The sequence below is a fragment of the Ischnura elegans genome, chromosome 9 (assembly GCF_921293095.1).
Source record: "Ischnura elegans chromosome 9, ioIscEleg1.1, whole genome shotgun sequence".
NCBI classification, from domain to species: Eukaryota; Metazoa; Arthropoda; class Insecta; order Odonata; family Coenagrionidae; genus Ischnura; species Ischnura elegans.
Window position 1 is genome coordinate 54,516,575 of NC_060254.1, and position 24,364 is coordinate 54,540,938.

At 39.5% G+C, this 24,364-nt stretch overlaps 1 protein-coding gene across 1 annotated transcript; it reads left to right on the forward strand.

Annotated features, from left to right (window-relative positions):
- The first annotated feature begins 592 nt into the window (after window positions 1-592).
- Window positions 593-22,517, forward strand: LOC124165827 (tektin-3-like). Its single transcript, XM_046543353.1, has 9 exons — window positions 593-829; window positions 954-1,108; window positions 1,520-1,771; window positions 3,605-3,837; window positions 8,208-8,317; window positions 12,889-13,037; window positions 18,298-18,520; window positions 19,880-20,034; window positions 21,706-22,517. Exons 1-9 carry the CDS (start codon window positions 803-805, stop codon window positions 21,920-21,922), a joined length of 1,521 nt encoding a protein of 506 aa, XP_046399309.1. The 5' UTR covers window positions 593-802; the 3' UTR covers window positions 21,923-22,517.
- Window positions 22,518-24,364: the final 1,847 nt, after the last annotated feature.

Sequence of the window (24,364 nt, forward strand, 5' to 3'; positions counted from 1 at the left end):
TAGAAACGCATTACTTGCATTATCACAGAGAAAAAACTTTGCAAGTTACCCTGTAAGAGGCACATCCGTCAGGGTGTACCGAAAAAACCAAATCCATGTTTTTAAACTCTGATCGAGCCCATTGAACATTAATAGTGAACCCTAGGATTTAATTTATAATATTTTTACTTGATTTCCATAATTATTCTTATGCATTGTTATAAGAAGCATTCACGATGCCTCATACTAACTGAAACCGCGTTGAACATTGATGTTATGTAATTTAAACCAAATCCCTCAAGAAATGCGCGCGCTTTTTAGGAGAGAATCAATACAAATTGTAAATTATGCTTGAATAACAGTTAAATTTGGAAAAATTCTATTTGTAATTAATTATTTAATCTTCTAACAGCCAGGTAATTGGAACTATTAGTCATGTGACAGTTTACTATTATTATTCGTCGTTTCAGATTCTGACTATGATTTAATTCGATGAAAAGTTCTAATTTTGCTGCAGAGTCTATCTTTGGTAGAAAGACCATTAATGGGACCGAAAAAAAACTGTAATAAAGTTCTTGTGAGAAGTTTATTTATCACGTTTCCATGGCGGGATGCCTTTGAGAATGTATTTCCGTGTTTACATTCGAGCTACCGACATAAACTGTATGTACTACGGTCAGTACATGTGATGAACATTCACATGTATTTCGACAGCGCTAAGGCGTAGAATAAATTTCCGTCAATGTTTATCTTTTCCAAGTAATGCCATAATTTCCAAATTTGTAGGATTTCATCTCTATAGTTTCACAGTGAACACTTCAAAATGACTTGTAGATCTGGTGCTTATATGGTAAATATTTTGTGACGTTTTTGTTCCTATTTTGAAACAAATGCAATGTATTTGTGAGTTGACTTCGTCTAGTCTGAAAATTTCGAGCGATGAATGTTCGATCTAATTTTTTTTCCTTCTGTAGCAACTTCACCCATGGAGTTCGGTGGGAGCTGGACCATGCATGGAGAAAACAGCGGGTCCAACGGTGCCGAATAGAATCGCAAATTACTTTGAAACACCGCGACCACATCCATGGAGGCCAACGCTCGGATACGAGAATCTCGTGCCAATGCCTTTGTAAGATTTTATCGGTTTCATTCATCAGTGGCCTTGCACCTAGCTTTGACTACATTTGAAGTGCATTCTACAACAATTTATTAGATGTTAAGTAGGAAATAGTCTTAATGTTTATTTATATACACAAACGATAAATTTCACAAATGAAACTCCCGATATCGGGAAGTCCGGGTTCGAATCCCGGCTAAGCCAAATATATTTTATTTTGTGGAACGGCGAAGTCTTTTTCTTAACCTTTGTGCATCATGAAGGGGTTACACCATGTTACGCCAACCACCATCGCATTCAAATATTATTTCATGGCTAAATTCACCCTTAATGTATATAAATTTGCGCGTGACTACGTACAAAGTCACTTGTTTCAAGCAGTGTTTTTTTCATATTTATTGTTACCTGCTTTTTCTACTCTAGACCCAGCTATCCAGTGACGAACAGGCAAATGGACCCTTGCTACGCCCCAGCGGGAATGGTCACGGAGCCGATAAAATTCCCATCTCTGGTCACCGGAAGTGAGAGAAATCCGGCACATGCCGCCCGTGCAGCCCTCTACACTCGATTCACTCCGCACGAATGGGCTCAAAGCAACCTCTGCAACTACTCAGAATCGGACGCCTCCAGAAACCTTTCCGAAAGGCTGAGGTCGGAAGCTGCGAGAGCAATGAGGTATGCAATTCGCTCTTTCAGGAGAAGGGTCACTGCGAGCGAAAAATAGTATTTCGGGTAGGGCGTGGAGGTAGTATAAAGGCAGTAGTAAAATGTATAGAAAGGTATCATTCATAGTTTTGTAATCCTAAAATATCGTATTACTTCAGTCCCCCATATTTCATTTACCGAAGCCATTGCTAGATTACATCGATTGTAAGCTAGTTTCAAATTTGTAGGTTCACATCTTCAAGTAAATACTTAAGTAAAGTGAGTTCTTAAGTTTAGTGATTTAGGTGCTCTAAGTAAATCAATGTAACCAATCTTACAATTAGTAAATAACTTTTCTCTTGTCCTTCATTCAATTATATGTGATACTGCAATCCCAAGATTTGTATACTGTCTCTCACGTGGTGGAAATTCATTGTTATAAGATACAAACAGCCGTCGTAATTTCCCACGCTAATTTATTCGCTCATCCGGTTTCAATGTTTTCACATAATTATCAAGAGCTATATTTTTTATTAAAAAATAGATATTCACTTTCTGGACCAAACGATGACGGGGGCAGTATTCAGAGACACTACCGGGCGAATTGGTGCACTATCACCAACATTTACGACGGAAGTAGAAGGGTAGCGGCAGTAAGAAGGCAAAATAAAAATTACCGCGCAACTAAACACGCCTATTTAATTAACAAAATAAAATGGTTAGCTCGCACTGCGTTACAACGATATAGATGATGGAAGCAAATAAATTTAAAAAAATAAATGGTTAAAAAAGGACAGTGGCGTAACTATGGGGGGATTGGCCCCCCAAAAGCCTCAGAGAAAAAAAAATATTTAAAACTATTGTCTACTTTTGGCATAGTAATTTTAAGTGCCAAAATTATGTAAAATGTAATTTCAGGCATGTCATTATTCACAAAATTTCCCGGGGGCAAGCCGGATCCCCCGCTGCCTGTGGGGGGTGCGGCAACCCCGTTTCCCCCTAAGCATATTCCTAGTTACGCCACTGAACAAGGGGTAATGGGAATGGAGGATTCCAAGCTTAATAACTTTGAGGCGATAAGCAACCTGACTGTAGGCGATGGCGAGGAGCATGAGCGGCGTCAATGACTGGAACGGCACCATCATCCCATATCGATAATCACCAAGGAGAAGGCCTCGCTCTTTCATGGGGCCGGATATAATGTTAGCCCCATTTTATTCCCGGAGGAACACCTTCCGGGGGAGATAATTGGGTGATCAGAAGGTTGCGTGTTCATATCACGTCGGGATCACTACTGTAGCGTTTGCTACGCTGAATAATATCCTTAAGTAGTTGCTGTAGAGGAGCGTTTATTTCCACTTCAGAATACAGACTACTTTAGAGGGCGAGATGGCTTGTTTATACACTGGTAAGAAACCGGCGCTGTGGAGAAGGGAGATCTTATTCTACCACTGAATTATGTATCTCTTTTTTTTCTTCAATAATTTCAGACCTCGCATCACCATACCCAAATGCGTCTCTTGCATAATAGATTCCTTATTGTAGTATACACGTACAAAATCTAAGGCGATGATATGTGCGTGAAGACTTCACGGTAAAGTCACCGGGTCAGGAATTGCATTACTGCCGACGTTTCAATGACAGATTCGGCCATCGTCCTCAGGGCTATGAGGACTCTCCTCAGGGCAATACTCGCGAGGCAATACTCGTAGGTTACTCGTAGTCCTGAGTATGATGGCCGAGTCGGACATCGAAACGTCGGCAGCGATGCAGTTCATAATCCGGTGGCTTTACCGAGAACTTTTCACGCAGTCAGTTCTCCGGGACAGACTAAATCTTTGTTCGTGATGATTTGTTCCGCAGGCAGACGGAGGAGGAGACGGTGAAGGCTCAGCGGGAGAGCGGCCGGCGTTTGGGCGAGCGTATCTCGGACACCACCTTCTGGCGGGACGAGGTGGCGCAGGAGGCCGAGAGGCTCGTATCCGAGTCGGGACTTCTGCGCGACACCAAGAGGGCCCTCGAAAAGGCCCTCTCCGACCTCGAGGCCCCGCTCCACATCGCCCAAGAGTGCCTCTACCACCGAGAGAACCGACAAGGTCACAAAGTTTTTCTCTTTAAGATTATGGGCGCATTTAGTGATGGAAAAATATCGGATGAAATCGATTTCTCGAGCAATAAATTTTTAATTCAAACGAAAAGCTCGATCTTTTAACAAAAATCGAATTTTGAAACAATATATCGATTAATCAACGGCTCTAAAAAACAGTTTCCACAAAAACATTATCATTCATTCGGTAAACATTCGAAATACACATTTTATTAGTAGAGAAAATCTCATTAGAATACATGGTTGAATTATTAAATGTAATAACTTATAAATATACGCAAATTAAAGATGCGGGATCACCGCTTGTAATTATTCGGCTTCACTAAAATTTTTAAGAAAGATTAAATGATTGAGATGCATTCTTGATGATCAAGTGCGTGTCTTTCCAATTTTACCAGCCATAGAGAAAAGTCTTTAACATGAGACGGATGAATTTATCATAGGCCGGAAGAAACGCTGCTGGGATCAAACGAAATTGCCAAGATCGAAGTTGAAAAATGAATTTTGGATCGAAACTCGAAGATCATGGCTCGATCTCGATTTTTGACTACTAAAACTCGATTTCCGATTTTAATCTAAATCGATTTTTCCATCACTAGGCTCATTCAGGGGCAAAGGGGACCAAAACTGGGGGGGGGGGGGGGGCAAGCCATGGTTTTTCAAGTTATAGGTAAGATTTAAGTATGGAAAAGGTGAATGAAAACAACATTTTAAGGAAACTGTAAAAGCTATTTATTAGTTTTTACAATAATTTGCTCGAAAAAATATTATTTTCCTTAAAGACTTTTGCTTCTTGGGGGGCTGCCCCCTCCTGCCCCTCGCTGGGTACACCCATATCAAGGGGTGTGACCGTTCAGAGCGCTAAAGCAATAAAATATTTTATGCTTCACCGGCGAGTTATGCGAATAAATTTCTCTGGGGATTCCCACCGGGTTAGAAATTCCATTTCTACCGAAGTTTCGAGCTACGACTCGGGGCTCATCCTAAGGGTTATTGAATGTCGTTTCGAGGAAATTGGTATTTGCATTAATTGAAACCATTAATCGAATAAATAAATATTTTAAAAAATAAAAATTAATTGAAATTGAAAAAGATGGCTAATTTCCTCGTAACGACATGCACCATCCCTGAGGAAGAGCCTCAAGTCAGAGCTCGAAACGTCAGCAGAAGTTTCTAACCCGGTGGGAATCCCGTGAGAAGCTTACCCGCTACTACACGTGTTTCGATTGGATTGACCAATGATGATTGCGAGACAATCGTAGCACGTGTAGTAGAGTTGGTGAAATAAAAATTAAATGGACAGTTCGATATTTTTGTGTATCATTTAATATGCTGTTCCGCCATATCTCTCCGGAAAAAGTTGACTTCATCAATAACTGCGGATTTCTTCCCTGAATTCGACTGCTACGTAGCAGCTCAGTCTTAGCGATCTTTTCGGCTCCCATACTAGTTCGTGTGAAGGCTGTGTAACGCTATCTGACCACATAGCTAGTAGACTCACGGGCTGAATTAACACGATGGAGGTATGAGATTCAGTAAATTTTCTGGGCCCTGTGCCACGCCTGCTGTCCTCTAATTAGTTTCGGGAAAGTCGTACGCAGAGAAACTCCTTGAAAATGGCATAACATGTCGAAACCATGGTCGGTAGTTGAGTATGGTAGTTTTTATAATGGATATATCGCACTTCCACCAAGTTACGCCTGAAACAATTTTATAAGGAGAAACTCCACTCACTACCGCTAGTTCTAGAGCTCATTTCAAATATCTTTGCGTCTGAGACGTAAGCCCCAGTTTTTTGGGGGGATGAGGACGTAGGGCACGTGACTTCCTGAAAACCGACCAAAATGCGATAGGCAGAGCCTAACCTCCGGGAAATTCTGTCGCTTTCATAGTACAGGACCGAAACAAGTATAGGGCCGGCTTAAGGGCCGGATAACTCGGACGATTGCCCTGAGCCACGTAATTAGGTGGGCGACCAAACGTCCAAACAGCAAAAAAATTATTAGTTTGTAAAAATAATTAAGTTTGCTTTTGTAAAATATAAGTCGTTGTTAAAAATAAGTTAAACATACTTTGAACTACTTGGATTAAAATCTTCATTTCTTCATTTAACCCCGGAAAATACTTTATGATGACTCTTTTTAACGAAAAAGTGCTTAACTTTATGAAAAAAGGTGATGATATACACACTTTTGCAAACGCTCAAAACTCACTATTTAAAAGTTTTTTTTAATTCCCATGGGACGTTTCCCTGACCCCCCTTTAATTAGGGGATATTCCATACCAAATCCCCCATGGGGAATAGGCCCGTGCTGGGCCACCGGGACACATCCCGGTGTGCCCTCCAGCCTGGAAATCTTTGGCGCCCCCCCCCCCTGTAGTGCTCCCCCTGCATAGTGCTGGTGTCCATGGCCGTCCAAAGGGCAGGCGCGCACTAGCGCGACCACGGCCACGACCACGACAGATCTTTGTCGCACACCTCCCGACCAGAGCACGACCACAACCACACCCACGATAGCAAAACACAATCACCGTCCACTTGCTCGTTCTTGCTGGTCGGGTCGGAGTGAAGTCGGAGTCAGTGCGCGGCGCGCCATAAGAATGTGTGTAATTTCTGGCCGCAACGACCGCTGAGTCGGGGACGACCAAATTCAAAAATTTTGGTCGGACGACTAGGGTCCGACCAACGAGTCGCACTTGGCCTAGTGCGCGTCGCTCCATTAGTTGCAATGCTAAAACTGGTCGTGTGCCACAGGTCGTGGTCGCGCTAGTGCGCGCCTGCCCTGCACGGGCCTAATGGGGAGAGGTGGACACAACAGCAGTTTTCCCGGATAAGTATTCTGTCTTGAGCTGGCCATGCCTCCGTAGTGTGCGCTTCGTGAGTGAGTTAGCTTTGTTGCCAAGTTGGAAGAGGGCTTTTGACACAGTCTTTCGTTTCCATGCGCTGACATAGCATATTGAGAAAACATGGCAACGCCCGCCACTCTTCCTCTCCCCATCCCACATCCCTAGTGTCCTAAGTACCACCTCCCGCCGCGACCCCGCTGTAACATTCCGAACTGGCACGACAGGACCTGTCGTAAAGATACATATTTGAAAAGGATGATAGGCTTGTCCCGAGTAAAATGACGTGAGATGGGCATCCATGACGCCTGGAATTCAGCCACCACCGGTGAAATTGAGTTATGCTGGGTGCATAAACGTGAGGATATTACCATTTCACTGCCACCATATTGTGCGATGGGAAGATCACTAGTTTTGCACTTTGTGGAGAAATATTCGAAAGACGCGTGACTTTATGAAGAGCCGAGCAGGTGGAAGGCCCTTATAATCACCTTCCGATTCTTTTCTCGAAGTTCCGCGGGGTGGGCCCTGGACATTAGATGATGAATTGGTGGATCTTCGAATCACCTTTAGAATTTATTATTTTAAAAGGCATACATATATTGTTAAACTAGCATTATGCTAGTTTAAAGTATACCGGGACTAGCCGCGGTGATAACTTTTACGGGAGTCACCCGCAATGCACAATCGTGCGAAAGATCCACAGAGAAAAAATCATTCGCCTTGACCGGGATTCGAACCCTGATCCCCCGATTTCCGGTCGAGTGCTTTAGCCAGTTAAGCTACCGAGGCGTCATTCTTCCCTGTGGATGGGGAAGGAAGGGAAGAATGCACAGGGAAGAATGACGCCTCGGTAGCTTAACTGGCTAAAGCACTCGACCGGAAATCGGGGGAATTCGGGTTCGAATCCCGGTCAAGGCGAATGATTTTTTCTCTATGGATCTTTAGCATTATGCTATTCATATAAACTGCCACGAGAAAAAAAATCCCCTGGATCGGGAATCGAACCACAGACCTTTGGCTTTACAAAGTCAAAGGTCTGTGGTTCGATTCCCAGTCCATGGGATTTTTTTCTTATGACAATTTGTGTGAATTTCACTGCAGTTCACACGGCATGGTCGAAATGTTACACAAGCATTATGCCGACATTTATTTTCTTGATTGATTCGATACCAAGCAACTAGTGAATCCATTGATTATAGTGATTTTGGGATGGCTAAGGTTCACTCACTCAATCTGTATTTCAACGTGAAGATTGATTGGGATAGGTGGCAGTAGCATTCAGGCTAAGTCACCCATATGCAAAATTTCAAACTTCCAGAGTATTGGAGGGTCCAGTTCCTTTCCCTGGCACACCTTCCACTAACAAGAGTGTAAGAGGATTTTGTGTTTGGAGGCGTCCTATGGTTTCACTCGGCATTCGAACTAAGGACCCTTTGATCAGATGTAAAATAGAGTCAGACTGTCACTGAAGTGGATGAAAATATGTTGGGAATTGTGCATTTGTATTTCCAGGCATTGACTTGGTTCATGATCAAGTGGAGCAGGCACTACTGAAGGAAGTTGAGACCCTGCGAAATTCTCAAGACCGCCTCAGGAGGCACATTGACAAAGTTGCGCAACAGGTAAGGTACATGCCAGATATTGGCTGTTATTGCTCCATTCTGCTTCTGGGATTGCTGCCATGCAGTTGTTGTTACTCAGGCAATATTTCTTCTTCCCATCCTAGAGGCATCTTTAGGTTGAAGAGAAATTTGCTCCATTCACATCAATATTTACACTTGAGTGGACTGACTAGCTCAGTGGTGCAGCGAGGGGGGGTTTTCGGGGTTAAAACCCCCCAAAACCTCAGAGAAATTTTAAAATTTAATCCATTTTTTTTTTTAATTAATTTATTTTTTTTTTGTTTATAAACACATTACAATTCATCAAAAATACATATCTCAAATATTAAAATATATATAATACATTAAAAACATTCCCTTTACAAATTCTTAACACGCTTTTCACTATATAACCAACACATATTCTGACTTATTGGGCAAGAAAAGATAAAAGAGAAAAACCCTGATATTACGATATTTTAGAATAAAAAAATATTTTTACAATAGGGAAATTGCATACTTTTTATAAACAGTATGCTGATATACTATAGTAAACACTTAGTACAGCAATATACTTTTTTCCGCTTAAAATTCAGTTTATACCCTAGAAAATGACTCCCAAAAGTCGCCCGAGTTTCGCGGGCTAAAAAATACCGCCCCCACTAATCTTTGGCTGTGACGTCATAGTTCAGTACGAGTCCAAGATCCAAGCCCAGTAACTGCAGGTTTGGAAGAGCCACGTTGCGTTTAAAGGAGAACATGGGTGAAATAAGGAAAGCATACAAGTGGTGCATTGTTCCTCTGTGCAATAACACCCCAGAAAAAAATTTCGTCTGCATTCCCACGGAGAAAATTAGAAGAAAAGCCTCGATGCATGCCGTCTGTCGGGATGAGCGTTTCGGAAAAATAAGAGTATGATGAACGGAATGATAAACCCGTGTGCTATTAGAGCGAAGATAACTTTAATATTAATAATATTTCCATATTTCATTGACTGAATAACTTGAAACATAGATTATTCGATAATTCGGCCGCCGTAGAATAAAAACTCAACTTCCGAACAAAAATCGAGATAGGTGTTTCTCGATGGTTACGATCGTTACGATGGAATCAAATTATTAAGGCACTTGTCAAATTTCAGTTACGGAAGGACATAGAAAATTCCATGATGTTTAAAATCAAGGGAGGAAATATGAAAATATAGAGCAACGTTGATCCTCATGCATTCGAGTGCCAGCCAAGAAGACAGCGTTTTCTTCTACTGTCGGCGTCAAAATGATGTGCCGCTGTACTTTGCAAATTTATATCCTGGCTTCACTACATGCTATAATAATGAACTATACGTCATTTTAAAGGAAATTTTATCCTAAATTCTGATTTATTTTATTACAAAAAAATTGAAAAATGTAGAGACGGTCAGTGCAATAAATGACTCCGCGCACCGAAAAATTAGCCGTTTTGTCAACTTCATGAACTTTGCAACTCAACCTAAGGAAAACTACTACGTTTACAGCATTCATCTTCCACATTAATTTACACTCATCAGTGCGGATTAATAAAACGGCTTTTGGGTATTTTTCGAACTTATATTTTGTTATAAATTAATGAAAATATTTAAACATTATCTTGTCCCATGGTTTACCCCGAAAGATAAAGGAAGTTGTAGATGGAAAAAGAATGGAATCCAGAGGTGGTCACAAAAAATGAATCGCAGCATTCTTTGATTTTATTCTACGCCGTTGCTTGCTTTTCAAAAAAAAAGTTGAGTCACAAGAGGAATGTTCCGCTGCCTTTGATTTGGAAATTTGCGGACATGAACATGTGTGGATCAGCAATTTCCATTCAGTTGGTTGTCAGGATAAACCAAGGATCCATTTAAAGGTTGTCAGGCCATCGTATAAAGATAGGACTGATGTGCACCACAGGGGAAATGGTGTGTTTGAGGGAAAGTCAAACCCAAAGTTGCCCAAAGAATGCGCAGTTTTATGTTGCTCTTTCCCCAGTTAAAACCAAATAGAAATTGGATTGGGATGATATTTTCACCACGGGTTCCAGTGATAGTGAGAGTGCAGGTGATCACGGTCATCGTCGAAAGTCATCCCTCTAGGATTTCCGATACGGAATTTTTAAGTGACAACCGATCGCAATGACGATGAGCTCGCCTTGAGTAGGTTTCAGATATATCGTGAGAAAAGCTCCCAAAATGTATTAAAGACTCTGTTTGGAAAACATGCACATTTTAATGCTAATTTAGGAAGTATTTCATTTCAAAAGTAACTTATTAACACCTGAAGACGTTGTGTTTATTATATTGATCGAAGTGCGATTGACCGATTCTTTCTGCAGAATAGGAAGTGGCTTCGGGGTTTTTAGTCACAAGATGGTAGATTGTGTTGGAAGTTCGTCTATATTATCGCTACTTAATTGAAACATTGATAGTCTGGCTTCCTCAGAGCTTCCTGTCGCCCTCCAGGCAAGGTATTTTTAAGTTGAAAGTATCATCGACAGCTTCGAGGTGGAAATAAGTTCACCATAAGACTCTACCGGACTGCCAAAAGAATACACATTTCACATGAGTATACGCTTTCGCCAATATTATACGCAAGTCTCACTTTGTTATGAACTATAAAACATTACAGATGCACATCAGCTACCTTTCCATTTCTCGGCATCGACTTTCCGAGCCGACGAAGTCTACAGTTTCACTAAAATACCCTGTTATCATGATGGAATCAGTAACAGGAAGCTTGCTAGGATCAGCGTAAGAATAACCATATGCCTTCATCTTTACGCAATCTATCGCTTTCGATGGAGGAGAAATAGATCAAATAATAGCCCTGAAGTCACAATGAACAACTCCGATACGTCTGCACTTCAATAAATGAATCATAACCACGCCGTCGCATGTATTCAATTATGCAACCTATACTATGGCCGTGCCGCCGTGCCTCGTACTGAACTATGACGTCACTTTTCTACCAGCCAATCATCGGGCGTTTTCGCTTCTCACTTGAATTTGAAAATTTTCGTGAACTTTGATGCATTAAATATCGCAAACCACGTCATAAAATAATAAAAAAACTTTCACCGAGGTATGCAAACATATATTTTTATATAATTTTGGGGCTATTGATTATATCTGAAATATATGCAAGTTCCCTATTAGGAGACCTTCTGAGCCAAAACAGGCTCATCAGCAGGTTCTCCATAATTCATTTACAAGAAGTTAAAAACATCTAAAAACAATGAAAGAACGATAAAAAACTTATGTCTTAAAATTAAAAATTAAAGTCCTCAAGTAGATAATTTAAAAGTTTACTTTTGACATCCGAATAGTTTACTTAATGGATTAGTATTACTTGTATAAAAGTCTTAGGATTAATCAAATATCCCTCATAAAGCCGTAAAACTCGCCATTTGGAACCATTAATCTTAAAAAATTTCTGGAGGAGGGCCCCCCGCAACTCAAACTTACCCTGGAGGGTATGCAATACCCCAACACCCCAAAGTATTAGTTGCGCCTAAAACCCCCCTAGCCTTAATTTTTGGCTGCGCTCATGGACTAGCTGACCCTGATTTATTTATGCCACTCCTGTTTCTCCAAATTATTGTTTTGGCTCTTTGTCATAATTCTATAAGATTGCAGCTCCCTTCTCAGTTGAAGTTATTTTTATAGTTTGCTGCTTTGACTGCTTTCGGAACTAGTCAAGGGAAGTTTCTAGTCTCCTGGATCAAAGACTCCATCTCCTCAAACGTATGGAATGGCCTGGTGTAGGCACGTAGCTAAGGGTGGTGGGCTTTGGGAGCTTCAGCCTCCTCTGAAAATTTTTTCTTCTCGGTGACTGTCTGCAAAGCATCCACTGAGTAGACCACTAGTACAGGGGCACCTATTCTCTGACTTTATTTTGCCATATACACAAGGGCGGATACAGGATTTTTTTCTTTGGGGGGGGTGGGGGGGGACAAGGGTCTGACAGGCAAATGGTCTTCTCATTTTTTAGATTAAAAATAACATACAGCTATTACTGCACAAAATATTTTCTTCATTTTAATATCAAATTAATTTATTAATATGAAATCAAATGTATGAGGCTACGTAATACAAAAAAATAAAGGAATGTAATAATAACTGCATTAAAAATCATGTGTATTTTTTGAGCATCTGGGGTGGGCATGTGCCCCCAAACCCTTCCCCCTAAATCTGCCTATGCATATTTATGTATCATAATGTCTGCCACTGAATCGCCCTAAAGAAGCAAATTCATAGTTAAAATCCCTTTGCAACAGGATAACGTTTAGTGATAAATGAAAGTCACTGGGGACAAAATCATCATTGTAGTTGTTGGGTAGAGTAAATATAGGTGGATTTCTAGACTAAACGATGAAATTCCAGGTGGGTACAACAACCTTAAAACAAACATTTGTGGATCTTTTCATTGATTGTAAGTTTTGTTTGCGATGCCTGCACATTCATTCTTATAATTTCCATTTGAATGTCAAAGAAATTTCCCTGCTACACTGATATCATAATATCAACGATCTGACATTTCATTCTTCCTCTTCTCTTTTCCATTTGCTGTACATCATGGAAGTTGCGTGACAACCGTGCTGCGCAACACGAGTTGGAGCGAGACGTGCGGCACAAGGAGGGTGCCCTGGGCATTGACCACACCTGCCATCGCCTCAACAACTTCTCGCCTGGCATCAACTTCTATGCTGGCATCAACAAATATGATCCTACGTAAGAAGTATTTAACCCTAAGACTGTGGCAATAAAAATTTTTTAACCTTCCATCAGGCGCAATTTTTGAACTCCCGAGTTCAGGCGCAATTTGCCTGATAGGCACATATACGAAAAGACATCCCCTATGAAAAAATTGTATAAACCTGTTTCAAAATTTTATACATTCTTATACATGGGAAATGTATAAGAATGTATAAAAATTTGAAACAGGTTTATACAATTTTTTCATAGGGGATAATTAAGTCAAAGCATGGCTAAGAGCTGCAACTTGAAATGTTAATGCACTATTATCAGTGTATAAGTCTAACACTTAAACAATGTCTTACGTGTAGTATATACACCCCTATACATAGCCTATATACAGCCATAGTGTGTCTATGGGACAAGCAGAGAGAAATTGTAGTATTCAAAGTAGCATTTTCAAGTTAATTGTAGCACTGTGGACTCCAGAAGTAAATTTCCTAAACATTTAAATATCTGTATCATTTTCAGTTGGGAATTTTTAACATTGATAACCACTGGTAACTCAACTCCTCGGGAAAATTAGACATTTTAATGCAGCTTTTTGTCCCTGAATTTACTTCGATCAATGAGTAGTGATAATTTTTAAAAAATTCCCCACCTCATCACCCATCATCAACACAAAATAGATTTCATTGCGATTGTTAATGTCTTTGTTTTGCCAAGGTGAAGAGTATTTGTCTGATGAAGTTTTCTATTATCTATTAGTAAGTGTATGAACTCCTTTTTCTTATCTAATTTAATCCATGGGTCACTCAGAGCTCAAAATTTACACAAATAGGCTTTTGGCTATCAAATGCAGTGATATCATAATTATGTTGATTTCTTTAAAGTAATAATTCTCTCTCTCTCTCTCTCAGATCCCCCTTCATATAATCTTCCCATACAGCCTTCATTTGCATAATAAAGTTACCACACCATTCAAGATGGCAGAGCATATAATTGGGAGTCCTTCATTCCAATGAAATTTTTCTACACATGCTCTTGATCTTGGCACCCACAATTTTATAAAATGTTTTAGAATCCCTCTTTTGTTCATTTGATCTTTTCCCCGGCATGCCTACTGCAATCATACTCTAACATATCTTGGTACCTTCCAGATACATACAGCAGACTCCTGATTATCCAAGCTAATGATGGGGAGAGGCAGCAGGAACAATCCAAAATTTCACTTTCATTTCTTGTAATTTTCAAAATTTACATAAATCAAACAATTTATTATTATTTACGCACATTATCGGTTATTTTAGATTGCTTTCCTGATTCATAACGAGCTTCCTTTTCCCGACCACGATCTTCCTAGTGGCGATAACATGATAGTACTCGTCAGGCCCATCGCGAGGGCGGGGCAACCAGGGCATTTTGCCCCAGGCGCAGCAAGTTTGGGGCACACCGTGTTCGCCGACTAAATTTTTTTTTAAATTTTGACTAACAACGTTATCCACTTTGTGGCGCTCTCAGCTCTCTTCAACGCAACGAAAGAGCTCCTTTACTTTCATAATCAATAAAATATCTTTATTATGAAAATGTTTTCAATTATATTTTCAAATCTCCCGATTGCAGATATATCAATGTTATGGGGTGGGGGGGGGGGGGGGCACGATCCCAGTTTGCCCCGGGCGCCAGATCAGCTAGCGACGTGCCTGGTACTCGTACTCCTACTGCCCCGTGTAATACCTACTTTCCAAAGATCCGCTGATAATCCGCAACATGGATATACCGCAGCTGGATAGTCGGGAGTCTGGTGTAGTTGAATAAATTTATAATATAATGTACTTTATATATGTTAACCCATTCAGTGCGGATGACAGCCCAGGGCTGTCATCCGCTCCCAGCCACTGGCGCGGATGACAGCCGAGGGCTGTCACGGCCTTGGGTCTCAGATGAATGGGCGTAACGGGACTACGCGCCTCTCTTCTGACTTGCTTCTTTTTCACCGCTCTGCAGTTGGTCTCTAGCCGTCGTGTAGTGCGCTCCGTTTCCGTTTCCATCGAAAAATGATTTTTTTGCGAGTTTTGGAAAATCGGTGTTTTTTTTCAAGATTTTCCAAGTGATATTCACCTTGGGTCGTTGTTAGACAGTTGTTTTTGTGCTATTTGGACCCCCGAAATATCAGATTATATTTAAAAATATTATTATATAGTGTTTGTGTTTGCCAAAATTTTTCTGTGAAATTTACGGATATTTTTATAGTGCTTATATTGCTGTCACCTGAACTTCCGAAGACAACTTTTTTCTCAACGGATTCACCTTTGTATCTCAAGAGGTAAGCGAAAGTATCTTTTATTAGCACGTTTTTCCATCGTTAGAAAAAAATATTCATACATTTTATTTTTGTGTTGCAATGATTTTATGTGGTATCAAATTTAGTTTTCTTATTGGTTATAAAATGATTGACCTCGAAAGGTCATTTTCTTCTGAAATTAAAAATTCAAATATCCATAACACTAAGTTATACACTGCCTAATATTATTAGTTTTTTGCTTTCATTTCTTCCCGTTCCATCTTACTTGTATTGGGAACTAACTGAGGCTTTTATTAAATTTTTCTTCAGTGTATTTACCTCCTCACTGAAGATGAAGAGAAGAGTCTCGCAGGGTACGAGCCGAAGGGAAAATAACCCTACGATGAACCCAGTTGACGATGAAACACCCGGTCCCTCTGGTCTTTCTGGTAAATGGCTGCATTTATATACACTTGCAAATTAATATAGAGTGAGTTATTCGCAGGATAAAAAAATGATTAAAATGTTTTTCTTTTTATATTATAGCCTCGAAGAAAAAACAACCGAGGAAAACGCTAAGGGAGGATGAAATTCGTGCTCTCGCCATGGACTCTTCGGATGACAATTTTTCTAGCGGGTCTTCATTTGTTATCGACTCTGATGGTTCTGAATCAGGAGAAAGTGACTCAGAAAGTGGCGGTGAATCTTGTACGACCGAGGCGGCAAGGGGTACCGAAACGGCTAGGGGTACCGTTACATCTGAGGCTGTTTGGGCCGCTAATCCCCCAGTGAATAGGAATACCCTTTCCTTTATTGGATCCCCTGGTCTAAAGAAACTTTCAAGTGGCTCGACCGCCAAAGACTACTTTTCCCTCGTGTTTACCGACGAGTTTTTTGACCTAGTCATAAGGGAAACAGAAAGGAATGCAGAGTGCATATTTCTGGGAAATCCATCGCCCCGTGCAAGGATAACAGACTGGCGGCCACTGACCAGAGAGGAGTTCGAGGTTTGGTTGGGTCTGCTCTTTCACATGGGGACGGTCCGCACAAATAGAATATCAGACTATTGGAAAAAGTCGATATTTTTCAGCTTTCGGTTATTTCGCCAATCCATGGCAAGGGATCGCTTTCTTGGGATATTGCAAGCCCTTCATTTTGCAAAAAATGCAGATGAAAATGAACCTGTTCCATCTGATCGCCTATATAAAGTTAGGCCACTAATGAATTGCTTTCATAGAACAATGGCTTCCTGTGTTTCCCCTGGAAGAGAACTATGCGTAGACGAATCAATGCTGCTTTGGCGAGGGCGATTGAATTTCCGGCAGTATATGCAGGGGAAAAGGCACAAACATGGCATAAAAATGTACATGCTCTGTGAGCCAGCGGGGTTAGTGCATCGTTGATCATTTATGCGGGCTCTGGGGATAGCGATGTGGGTGGACGTGGACATGGGGACAAAGTGGTGCACAAACTTTTGGAAGACTTTAAAAATAAGGGGCATATTATATTTTTAAATAATTATTATAATAACGTTCCACTAGCTAGGGATCTAATTAAATGCAAAACTTACTGCACAGGGACCCTCCGTGCGGCAAGAAAAGAGAACCCGAGAGAGGTTTTTGGGCACAAACTGGCAAAAAACCAGATTGTTGCTCGTTGGAGTGAGGAGGGGATTTGCGCCTTCCGCTGGAGGGATAAGAGGGATGTGTCTCTGATATCCTCTGAGTTCGGGTGTAACCTCGTACCCACTGAAAGGTCGGGGAGAGGTAAACCCGAAGCTGTGGTGGAGTATAATAAGTTTATGGGTGGTGTCGATCACTGCGACCAGTTGCTGTCGTACTACACCTGCCAGCACAAGTCCCTCAAGTGGTACAAAAAACTTGCCATTCATTTATTCCAAATAATGTTGGTAAATAGCTATATACTCTACAATAAATTCAGTGGCAACAAAAAGAGCTTGTATGAGTATAGAATGGAGGTAATAGAGTCCCAATTGTCCTCAAAAATAAGTGCCTTGCCCCCATCCCCTCAACCAAAAAAGGGTCTCTCCCACTTTCCCGCGATAGCTGGTGACGGGACGAAGGGTAAAAAACCTCAAAAAAGATGTAGAGTGTGCTATGCAAAGGGAGTGCGAAAAGCAGTCATTTACATCTGTCCTGACTGTGAAGGTGAGCCTGGACTTAGCTTGCACCCTTGCTTCCAGGAATTTCATGAAAGGGTATAAACGTTTTTAATGATTACTAATTATAAATATATATTTCGAGATTTTTATTGTTTTTCATTTTCACTGTGCATATAATTATGATTTTTTTCAATTGATTTCAAAATTTCAAATGCCAAATTTTTGCTAATGATATTTTTGTAAAAATAAAATACTTTTTACCACAGAATTTCTTAGATTTCAAAATTTTTGAACCAAACCATTGTTTATACCCAAAGCGCCAAAAGATTACAGTAAGGGAGCAAATGTTTCCGTTACGATGACTAATACTACGTTTTCAATTCCTTTTGTATTATTGCGTATTGTATTATTGCGTATTATATTGAATACGAAAAAATATTCATAAACGTATGTAGTACGTAGAGAAATCCTTATAAAAGCACTCTAATTGATTTGTGGATAAAAACCAACAAAATTACTTGGCTTTAAAGCTCTTAAAATAAATGGACTTAATATATTTTGATTCCGAATAAATAATGCAGATGAATGTGTCGAACGACTAGATTTTACAGAAAAAATTCCATCAAGAGATAGAAAAGCTGGTTTGGCAATGCGGGTTGCATACCACAGAAGTCATCCTACGACGCGGGTGACATCCATAAATGTCAAAATAAAAAATATTTATTTTTCAGCAAAAAGTGTACAATAAGAATAAAAGTAACATATTAAGCCTAAAAAATGCAGAAATAATCGTATTGTACAAAAAAAAACTTTCCGCTACCGGCAAAATTATCATCTCACGTTGCCGCATTGAAAGGGTTAATGAAGACATATTATTTTCTTTTGGATAGGGTGAGTGTACCAGAATCTTGGGAAGAGTTCTCCCGACGGAACGTGCAGAGGTCTCAGGCGGAGCGAGGCCGTTCAGCTCAGGCCCGTGCCGATGCTGACTCCCTGATGGCGTCTGTTGCAGCTGTGACATGGGACCACTGGACGGCCACCAATGGCTCCTTAGGGCGGCGATCCTCTGAGACACTGGAAGCCAAGAACCAACTGCAGGTGCATCTGCACAAGGTAATATGCCTTACTCTGTAAAGGGACATTCAGAAGTATTATGTAAGCATCCCTTGGATTGGGGAAGTGTAAGAGTTAATAAATTTCCTTACTTTTGCTGAAAAGTGGAAAGGGATGGTTGATGGCTTTGCTTACCTAAGAGAGAAGATTCATAAAGGGCCCTGAGGCAGGCCACTCGTTTCCTTGTAGTTAACCAGTCTGTCACTGTGTGGCATTGCCATTGAGCATTAGGGTATTTTTCTGGATATTCACAAACTCCTGATGTTAGCATAATGGAAAGTTGCATCCTCCAATATATTCTTATCAGGATTATGCTCCTTTATTTTAAGTTACAATCCTGTGTCCCAACAGATAGGATGATCTTCAGCAAAGAAAGGAGGAATGTTCGAACAGAGAGTTCATATTGTGCATCTTTGATTTTTGGTTGCACTATATAAATTTAAAAATAATATCTAATAAATTGCAAATGGCATAGGTTGGGAGTGACCTTCAGGAAGGATTTTTACCATGGATAATGTAATATCAACTGGTGATTGTGAGTGAGTAGGGAGATTCTAAGACCATTATTCAGAGTACTCACCTGCTATCGAGTACTATTTGTCACTCTCCTGACGTATAACTTCATCAGGAAGGTATTACTTGCACAGAATTTTTAGAATCTAAAACCTTCGAGTACGTCGCTAAAGATAGTATTTTCTGTGAAGTTGATTTCGTAGTAGCACAATTTAACCGATGACAGAAAATTAATTTTTAAGATTCTTTCTATTTCTTCGTTTTTTTTGTAGGTGTGTTTTATAGGTGCCCAATATTTTAGGAATAAATCAAATTTATCGTAAAATAAATTTAATTTGCTATTTAATATTACTGAAATTCTATACGATGCTTTTCCATAATGATCATGTGTGATTGCTAAAGGAACACTTAAAAAATAGGATAAAATATTTTTATTTCTATCAAGCATATTAAAAAAATTAAAAGAAATTCATAAGGAAGAGGAGGGAGGTGTTTGGCAAATGCTTATTTTTACTTACATTGTGCAAGTGGTCAAAAGTGATGAAAAACTAGCTCACGTTATACTTGAATGCTCCCTCTTAAAATCATAATCGCACTCCACTTTAGTCTCACATCTGATGTCAAGGTTAATATTTAAAAAATTGAAAAATGTCCCACTTTTTAGTCATCTTGATTATAAAGATGTTGAGCTAGATGTTGCTAAATGTTATAAAGTCCCTACTTAGTGCACACTCAACTTCTATCAAATTTACGAAGTCTTATTGTTATCAAGTCTTATTGCACCAACATGCAAGCAAACTTGTGACTCAACCCTCAATTTTCTCTGTACATAAATTCGTATTGCAGGTTCAGCAGGAGATTTTTGATATTGAGAAGAACATGGATCTCCTTAGAAAGGCCATTCGTGACAAGAACAATCCAATGAAGGTGGCTCAAACAAGGCTTGAGGCCCGAACTCATCGGCCAGATGTGGAACTGTGTCGAGACAATGCTCAGCACAGGTATGCTGAAGGGAGTAGGAATTTTTTTAACCTTGAATCACATGATAGAGCTTGCATTATTATCTGCTGTTGTGAAATCTTTCAACTCTTCCCTGTGAGAGGAGGTGAAATTTACGTTAATTCTTAATATGTAATTACAACACTCCCTGAGTCAATTAAATTACTTAATTGACTTATAATGATGTGGTACACAATACCTGGTTATTATCAATGATGGACCCATTTCCAAAATTTCGTACTTATTCAAACACAAATCTAAAATGAACAAGCTTTATACCAATAAAAAAAGGAAGTTTCAAAGTTTTTTTCATAATGTGTGATATCTATTTAAACTAATATTTAATTAGTTTTTAATATATAAACTCATTGTGGACCATTCTTTAAATATTGTCTTCATCTGACCTCATGATGTTTAGCTTACAATTGACATCAACTTCAATGGTAAACCATGTTTTGAGTGGACGTTCCCTCAGGTGGTTTATGATTGCCATCAACGGGAATGCTTCTCAAAAGTAGGAGGTTGCCTTTGGGGAGATGTTTACCCTAATACTGGAGGTTATCTTCTTTGTGATTGAGCTTTTATGCCTGAACTTTTTAATGTTGACCACCCAAGCCAAAGAGAAATATGGATCAGGGTTGAGTTTTTAGTAGCTTCCATATAGCAGAGAAAAAAAAGTTTTATGGCTGCGATAACTCTTGCTGGGTATAATTTGTGTAGCGCAAAGTTGGATAAAAGGTTTGAGATTTGGCCATTTAACAAAAATTGGGGACCTCTCTGTGATATGACAATTTCTATGGAGAAATAAAATAAGGGGAAAGATATTTTTCAGTGGAGAAGCCAAAGAAATGGGATGATATTGTATATCATTAGCAACCTATGAGGTGAAAAATGAAATCTGCTAAGTGTACTGTGCATGGGCTAGTGTGAAATAGTCAACAGCCAAGCTCAACCATGAAGTTGACAGTTGAAGCTGGTGGTTAACAATTTCACACAATTGTAAACCCATCCATTCGAACCCATCTACTCAACTGGAGATTCAAGTTCAAGTTTATGCCAATCATAAACTAGGCTTTAATGTTACTTAAAGGCTACCATTTTTTTCACTCTTCTTAACACTTATATTACATACTAAGTGGATTCATTTTTGTAGGAGTTGAAGGAATAAAAACTTTGCTTTTCCTCATGGTGATTTATTTTGTCTGACCGTGGTTTTATCACAACGTAACATATTCAAGACCTTGAAACCAGTAACAAAACCATGGTCAGACGAACTAAATTGCCATTTGGAAAAAGCAAAGTTTTTAATCGTTCAACACCTACGATAAAGGATTTCCAACAAGCCTCGCCAGCTACTAATGCTTACTTGGATTCATAGGCGGATGAAGGGGGTGGGTACAGGGGCATGTGACCCCCCATATGCTTGTAAAATAGAAATGATTTTTAACACTCTCCCATTATTGTTACGTTCATTTTGATTTGTTTAAACAGTAATCGAGTTAAATATCAAGTTGAAATGCTTTCCTTTCACATGTAACTTTACGTATGATAAATATGAGAAGGCCATTTGCCTGTTAGACACTTGTGCCCCCCCAGAAAAAAATCCTGGATCCACCCTTCTTTGGATTCGTTTTATCTTCATCATCGTACATACAAGGTCCTTTTTTTGGCAGGCTGGTGCGGGAGGTGGGTGAAATAGAGGCAAGCGTTGACGTTCTGCACCGTCGCTTGGAGGAAGCAGAGGCTCAACACCAGCGCCTTCTCTGCACCCGTTCCAACCTCGAGTCGGATCTGGCCGTCAAATGCAACTCTCTCCTGATTGACCGAGACAAGTGCCTGGGACTTCGCCGCTCCTTCCCGATTACTGCTACGCCAACCAATGTCTACTGAGCCCCTTGCAATTGGAAACGGATCCCACGATCACTGAACAATGATTGTTTGTCTTTATTTCGTTCTCTTCCTGGGGGTCGAGTTTTGATACTTCGAGATTTTTGTAAGACTTTCATAAAAAAACAATTGTGGATTATCATCTTGAGTTTTCTGATTGCTCATAATTTGTATTTGAGTGAAAATTTGAAATATCTGGTTATTTTGTCTGAAGAATTCTGACATTTTTCTGGTGGGAAAAGTTAAATGCCTATGCTAGTGAAGTTAAACTAATGGAGAAGTATTTAGAAAGGTATAGAGTTAGTAACAGCTATGTAAAATCATAATTTATTATCCACTAAAATAGTCTTGTCTATAGATCAATATATAATAAATGTAAACTTATGTGAATGTTAGACGATGTAGCCTGATTGTTTTCAATGGATATTTTAAGGCATTGTTTGAGAAAAGCCCATTTGTTTAGTCTGAGAACATATATGTATCTATGCTGTTGCAAAAGGATATTCAATTTAATTGATACATGTTGATTTCTTGTTAAACTTATCAGAAAAATTTACTTGAAGTTCTTTGGTACATATTAATAAACTTGTTAATTTATTCCCTCTTCGATTAATTTTTAGAATTAAAATGCATGCCTAAATTGCTTAATGCAGTTTCACACCGTCAAATTCACATTAAATTCTGTTCTAGACTTGTTGAACAAGCTTTCTTGAATGGATATGAGTCATGTCAAACGTCATGTTTGCGGACATCATCTTGAATGCTCATGAATCCCTTCGCTTCCATCAAATTCTTCTTGTCTTGAACAGTTCTAATTTCTACAGAATATCAAATGGTGTTAAAACGTTTCCCGCAATCAGTGAAGGTTTTCTAGTCTTCCCAGTGCTACCTTGGAGATGGGATGAGTATTGACATCATGACTGCTTAGGAACCCTAATTAAATTTGACGAGGAGTAAAGGTGTTCATACAAAGTGAACTACCACATGAAACAAAAGAGATGTTCGGCACTGCAAGAAATTGATACAAATCTATTTTGTTTGCAAGAAAAATTGTCATTACAATAGGGTAGTTTCCTTCCTCAAAGACGATGAAAGGCATTGCGATTCGTTGCCCACCATTAGTGTATTCATAATATACAAATTATTTGGTTTTAGAAATCCCAGTTTAGACGAATGCTAATGGTCAATTTTAACCTCATTTGAAAAATTGGCGCCCATGCGATGCCACTCCATGTGGCGTCACAGGGGCCTAGATGCTATACGAGTACATACATAGTCAGGAGTTTTACATCGTCTGAGATTACCAATGCATGCATGAGGCACAGAGCTCGGAGAAACATCTCTTAACAATCACCTGTTAAAATTGCCTATGGTCAGAAAGTTTCCTTCGTTTGATAGGGTATTAATAAATAATTATTTTTTAAGCCAAGCGCTACCTGCTAGCAGCCTGCATTGTAGCGGCGCTCATAGCCTCGCTTGCCTAGATGCTTTAGTACTGCACTGTAAAGAACGGCTGAGCCTCATTGTAAAGGCATGCTGTTGCCATAATATGCATGGCATCAGCATGAAGCCAATACTTTAAATGCAATCTAGGTGTTCACTTTCCTGGAGTTAATAATTTTCAATTTGACTCGGGACTTTTAGCAAAAAATTGTGATACCAACATGAATATAAATTAATAAAAGAGCAATTCTGCATTACTTTAAATATTCCAATCCATGTTTAAGGCCTTGGTCCTAATCACACATTCAGAGCTAAACAGCGAGCTGGCGTGTGCTCCAATTTGCTCACAAAGCGCTCAGCAGCATTTTCTCCCAATTACATGACATCATTACCCCACGGATAAAAAATATATGTAGTTGACAATTCTTATCATTACTCTCTTCGCTTAATTCTCATGGAATGGGAACTGTGAGCTCCATGAAGGAAATGACGTAACACAATAAACGCAGGGAGATCAAAATGGTACCACCAGAGATTAAAAAATTTCAGTCATTTGACAGTATTTTTAGAAGATCCTGATGAGACCATGGAAATAAATTTGCCTCCAGAAGATGTACAAAAAGCTCATAAAGGGTATTTAAGAGTTTTCCCATATTCAAAGCAATCCTTCAACTTAATCACTATAAGAATGTAAATAATCTCTTTGCCTCTGTGCATTTGTTAGAAGATAAAATTTTCCGATGGCCTCATGGAAAACCACATCCAACCTAGATTTCGATAATATTCTGCAAATATAAATTTATTAAAAAACGTTAACTAAAAAAGTTCACTTTAAAAATGTAAAGAATTGTGACATTATATTTCCACTATTCACTATTAAAACTGCTTATAAGCTGATGTTCAATCAAACTCATTATTTGCAAGAATCTAGCCTGTTTAAATTCTTACATCAGGGGTTTAGATGAGGCTGTCTCAAAGTGTTAAATTTATAATGAAAATCTT

Excerpts from the sequence above, each read along its gene's own strand:
- LOC124165827 (XM_046543353.1), top strand. The coding sequence starts at position 803 with ATGACTTGTAGATCTGGTGCTTATATG. Across the intron at positions 8,318-12,888 it reads TTGACAAAGTTGCGCAACAG|TTGCGTGACAACCGTGCTGC; the intron begins GTAAGGTACATG and ends ACATCATGGAAG. Across the intron at positions 18,521-19,879 it reads TGCAGGTGCATCTGCACAAG|GTTCAGCAGGAGATTTTTGA; the intron begins GTAATATGCCTT and ends TTCGTATTGCAG.